This window comes from Drosophila willistoni, assembly GCF_018902025.1.
Source record: "Drosophila willistoni isolate 14030-0811.24 chromosome XR unlocalized genomic scaffold, UCI_dwil_1.1 Seg143, whole genome shotgun sequence".
NCBI lineage: Eukaryota > Metazoa > Arthropoda > Insecta > Diptera > Drosophilidae > Drosophila > Drosophila willistoni.
The window spans coordinates 5,681,020-5,686,444 of record NW_025814056.1 but is presented as its reverse complement, the minus strand read 5'-3'; the positions used below and the strand labels follow the sequence as shown (position 1 = coordinate 5,686,444).

Below are 5,425 nucleotides of genomic sequence, written 5' to 3'. Positions count from 1 at the left end.
TTTACGAAGGGTTTGAAAAGTGATTTTGTGAAGTGTTTGCGAGTGTTTTTTTTTTTTCGTTTTTAACTGAATGCATAACATTTCCAGTCAAACGTGTTATTAATTTTAGTCAAGTTGAATGCACTTGATGAATAATTTGTTCATCTGTATCCAGAGAGCTTAGATCAATCGCATCCGCATAGCCATCGCTAGCCATATTATGTATACGCCACGTGCAACTGCTTCAACTCAAATGTGGCAAAAATTGTCAATTAAAAACAACAAATTCATAAGGCTGAACAACAACAACAACAATAATAATAATGCTTAATAAAATAAAGACAACAACAATAGCTTACTTGCATTCAAAATTTTTGTTTAACCAACAACAAAAGAACAAAAGCAAAAAATATAAAACCAAATTCAAATATTTGAACTTTTCATTAACAGAACAGCTCCCATAAGCAGCAACAACAACAACGACAATAAGGGAAGGCATAAAACGTGACGTTTTGCTAACCGGCCTCCACCTTCATGCCCACTACTAGCTAACTGCACTAGGCTACATAATACAAACGTATATGTAAATGAAATAATACAATCTGCCTATATACATAATTATATCTGCCTGATCGGCACTTTGGCACTTGTTGCTATTGTTTAATTCGCTTAAATTTTTATGCTGCCACTGGCAAACTCGCGTGATTTGTAGACGTTCAACAGCAGTAGCAGCGGATCGCCGTTTTTTTTTTTTTTTTATATTTTAAGATTGCGGTCTCCATTTAGGTGGGGGGCCCCATTCAGGTTCAGTCGCTCATTGAACGCCTCAACGCGCGAAACGTCGTCGTACGTCGTTTTTGTCGTATCGTTTGGCATTATCTTTCGGAATTCTTTTTAGAATCTTTGCCCAAGTTGAAACGACGTGTAAAAGTGTGCTTTAATAAGATTACAAAAGGAATCAAGGTTGGTTTTTCCACCCAAAATAGAAAAAAAAAAACGCGAAACGAATAAAGACATTTTTTTCAATGAATCCCTAAAAATAATTTCAATTATAATTGACAAATTTCGGCTTGAGGCCTTTAATTGGGATTAGAGTTTCTTCATATGCTCTTTTTCACGACCTGAAATGTTGCAAATTTCGAGATCAGCTTACTTGCATATTGCCACATTTCGAAATATTTACTTATATTTTGGTCAGAGGTGTCAAATTTTCTTTGACGGCGCATATAGCGAGAGTTGATGAGGCAGTATTATCTTACATTAATTGGGTCAACAACATTTTGGTTCTGGGAAAGTGTTGAGTGAAATTCCTTCTCAAATGAGTCACAGACAATAGCTACGGCACCTATAACCATATATACATATATATTTGTATAGATATAAACATTTATAGGTGGGTACAGTTATTGCAGCTACTAATTGATTTAATTATTGCCACTTGTTGTCTATTTCTCACGTAAAGGGTTGCGTTTTATGGTTTTCAATTGCGGTTCGCTAATCTTAAGCAATGGCAAGGTCAATGAGTTGCAGTAAAAAATGAAAAAAAAACCTATCGAGTTGTCATTCAAAAAGCACGATGACATTTAAGATCAACTGATTTGGCTTAAATGGAATTAAAGCAATTTGCAAACAGTTTGTTAAAATTGTTTCAAGATACAGATCTACATAAAGTACATTTTTACTTCCTGAAATAAAGAAAAAGAAGGTTTCAAAAAGTTAAAAAAAAAAAAGTTTAAGTAATTTAGAAAGTTTAGTTGTTAGGATTACCTCCTGAGTTTATTGCTAGCGCCTTTTTTTTCTATCCTTCATCTATTTGCATGTTTTTAAAAAAGAAAAACAAAAATTTAGTTAATCTCTAGTCACAAGTTCTATCGGATGTAAACAAATCAAACAACAATAACAACAACAATGTGCACTTTGTACCAATCTAAATCAAAAAAGAACAAAACAAATCTTTGCCAATAAACCGATTGACTATATATCCGGGGCTGACATAGTTCAATTGCCTCTGTATATATATGTATATAATATGTATGTAGATATATGTATATATATATAGTTTGTAATTAGTTAAAAAACAAATTGCATTCTAATGATCTACATACAAATAAATGTATATAGGTATATATATATAAAGAGAGAGGGAGAACAAATTATTGTTTTTCTCTATATGTATATCATTTAACAATCTCTATAGTATATGCCAAATAGTTAGTTTTTTTTTTACATAATTTAACGTTATAGCAGTTGTGTTTATTACATGGACGTTTGAAAAGTAAATCAGAACTAAAACTGACAACAACAAACAAAAACTCTGACGCAATTAATGTTATAAATTTTTAATGAAACTCGTCGTTATTAATTTGCACAATAACAAATTGGTATATCTAAAATGTGTAAATGGCAAAGTAAACAACAAATATCAAGCAATTGAGAAAGATTCAAATGTTAGCCATAGTATGATATATGATTTGTGTCAATAGTTCCACTTAATTTCTTTCACATCTTTTTCTAATGGCAAACATCAATTAAAAATCAGTCTAAATAATATACTTTAATGTGCGGGTGTATAACCTCTGTTTATTTCTAAAGTCAAAATCCCAATAATTTCATGAAACGGAAATAATTCAAGTCACAATATTGAGTTGTTTGTTTTAAATTTATCACTGACCGCCTTATGCAAATTACGAAAAGTTATTATTATAGTACTATATATCCATCCATATATATATGCATGTATAGTATAAATATGTTAAGTTGCAGCGTAGAACTGACGGGTGTTACCTTCATTAAAATTTTATAGTATTTCAAACACGTTTCCCTATTATTCAAGTTCAAAAACATTTGCTTTACCGTACTAGGCAAATGTCTACTTCCCCTCTTCTGTTTGTTTTCTGTTTTTTTGTTTGCAGTTCAAGTTCAAGACCCCCAAAACAGAGAATTAAAATGCTTTACTTTAATATCCAAAGTAATTTCAAACAACATATTAAAGAGAATCTTTTCTAAGCTTTTTCAAAGAGCACCAGAAAGCTTGTTGAAAAAGGTAATAGCCCTTATCTTTTGATACCTGGCCAAATAAAGAGAGATAGGCATAGAGAATAAGAGTGAGAGTGAGGGTGAGGGAGAGTGTGTGACAAATTACACTAACAAAAATGTTAATGGGCCATAACTTTTTTTTATTTACTAATATTACTCATGTACTCGAATCGAAGTCGCATAGGCTATAGTCTTTTACAAGGCCAAGAAGAAGATTGGGAGGTTGAGAATGAAGATGAAGTTGAAGATTTTACAGGTCTCGATTTGATGTGATCTGTGTTGCGAACAAAAACTTAAGGATTCTGTTTTCTTATTTAAGAGCTCCTGCCCAAGATGTCGCCAACGAAGCAACAAGAGGCAGAATCCAGTAGCGATCATGATCCCCAGGTGGTGGTCACACCTGCTGAGGCCACACACAGTAAACGACAAAATCGCGGTCTATGGCGTGATCTAACCGCCTATTGGATTCTCGGTCTTTGTAATAACTATGGCTATGTGGTAATGCTTAGTGCTGCCCATGATATAATCAAGCAATTCAATCCGGTAAGAGAGAGAGAGAGACAGAACCAGAGAGAGAAAGACACAAACTAATACTAAACAATCCCATTTCAGACAGACGAAACGGAGGAAGCCACAGGACGAGGCTGCCATTTGGTCTCAACGGGTGCCATTCTGTTGGCTGATGTTTTGCCCTCATTGTTTGTAAAAATGCTGATGCCTTTTTTCCCGTTTTGGGTCAAGTAAGTCTAAAGGATATGATCGATTTGCATTATTATTATTATTATGCATATTTTTTTGCAGCTTTCGTATATCCATTGCTGTGGCATTTTCAGCAGCTGGATTTCTACTTGTGGGCTTTGCCAATGCCGAATGGATGGCTCTGTTGGGTGTGATAATTACCTCAGCCAGCAGTGGCATCGGAGAAACTACCTTCTTGGCCTATTCCTCAAGATATAACAAGTGAGTTTCTGCCCACTAATTGGCAGAATCCAACAGTAATCACATTTATTTTCTGTATATATAAAAGGAATGTAATCTCTACTTGGTCATCGGGAACTGGCGGCGCCGGCGTCATTGGTTCACTAAGTTATGCCACTCTGCGAGATCTTGATGTTAGTCCTCGGGATACAATGTTGATTATGTTAATCTTTCCTGCAATTGAAGCCTTTGCATTCTGGCTTTTGCTGCGACGTCCTCAAGTCGATATTCTGCCAGTTACCACAGTGGAATCCACAGAGGTGCTTATAAGGGATGACAAGCCATTGGTGGGCTTCAAGGAGAAATTCTTCTACATCAAACATTTGTTGAAATACATGCTTCCATTGTGTTTGGTTTACTTCTTTGAGTATTTCATTAATCAGGGCTTGGTAAGTGTTTGCAAAAGTTGCTTATAAATTCAAATACTAATCTATTCTCGCATCTTCTTTTTTTCCTGTTACAGTTCGAGTTGGTTTACTTCGAGGACATATTCCTTAGCAAGGAGTCACAATATCGCTGGCTCAATGTTGACTATCAAATTGGTGTTTTCATCTCCCGTTCTTCGGTTAACATCTTCCAGCTGAATAGGATCTGGCTAATGTCCGTCTTTCAGTTCATCAATGTTGTATATTTCCTCACTGAGGTCATATGGTGGTACACGCCCAGCATTTGGATTGTCTTTGCCATCGTATTGTGGGAGGGTCTATTGGGCGGTGGTGCCTACGTGAACACCTTCTATCGCATGTCCAAGGAAATAACGCCAGATCGACAGCAGTTTGCCATGGCAATGGTGGTCCAATCGGATTCCTATGGCATAGCTCTGGCCGGCTTTTTGGCCATACCCGTACATAATGCCATTTGCGGCCTGCCCGCAGCAGTAAGGAATGTCGCCTGGTAGTGATCGCGGATCAACTAGAAATTAGTAATGATGCCTTTAAAGTATGAACTAGATAAGCTATCTCTGCGTGTGTGAATTTTTTTTTTTGTAAGCCCTTGGAGTGGATAATTATCTGCAATGTTTGTATCTATGTCTGTTTCTGTATATATAGTAATTTTAAAAACCAATGTTAAATTAATATTAAGCTTATAAACAAGCCGAATTTCAATATTAGAATTCGCAAATTACAAAAAGAAAAAAAAACGTCGCTCACAGTGTTCAGTTTTATAATTTGTTGGTTTTGTTATTTGAGAAAACGAATGTTACTTGCAAGTCGACCTAGAACGGCCTATATTCAACTTAAGTCACATTTTCAAATGCCAAAAAAGTATGCTACGTAATGTTTATACCCTTGCACAAATGGTAAATAGCATATAAAGTATACATATATATTCTTGATCAGCACGACGAGACGAGTTCACATAAACCCCTCCTAGACCGTAAGAGCTACAGAGTTGAAATTGCATGTAAGCCTGTATATACTGCACAGTTTGT

The 5,425-nt window shown here is 35.3% G+C and overlaps 1 protein-coding gene across 2 annotated transcripts; it reads left to right on the top strand.

Annotated features, from left to right (window-relative positions):
- The first annotated feature begins 811 nt into the window (after positions 1 to 811).
- Positions 812 to 5,126, top strand: LOC6645483 (battenin). Of its 2 annotated transcripts, none has more exons than XM_023177334.2 (6): positions 812 to 942; positions 3,337 to 3,558; positions 3,628 to 3,755; positions 3,817 to 3,975; positions 4,043 to 4,382; positions 4,457 to 5,126. In XM_023177334.2, exons 2-6 carry the CDS (start codon positions 3,349 to 3,351, stop codon positions 4,889 to 4,891), a joined length of 1,272 nt encoding a protein of 423 aa, XP_023033102.1. In that variant the 5' UTR covers positions 812 to 942; positions 3,337 to 3,348; the 3' UTR covers positions 4,892 to 5,126. The 2 variants fall into 2 exon arrangements, with proteins under 2 accessions (XP_023033102.1, XP_046867822.1); XM_047011866.1 differs by lacking the exon at positions 812 to 942 and adding an exon at positions 3,213 to 3,271 and having other exon boundaries at positions 3,335 to 3,558.
- Positions 5,127 to 5,425: the final 299 nt, after the last annotated feature.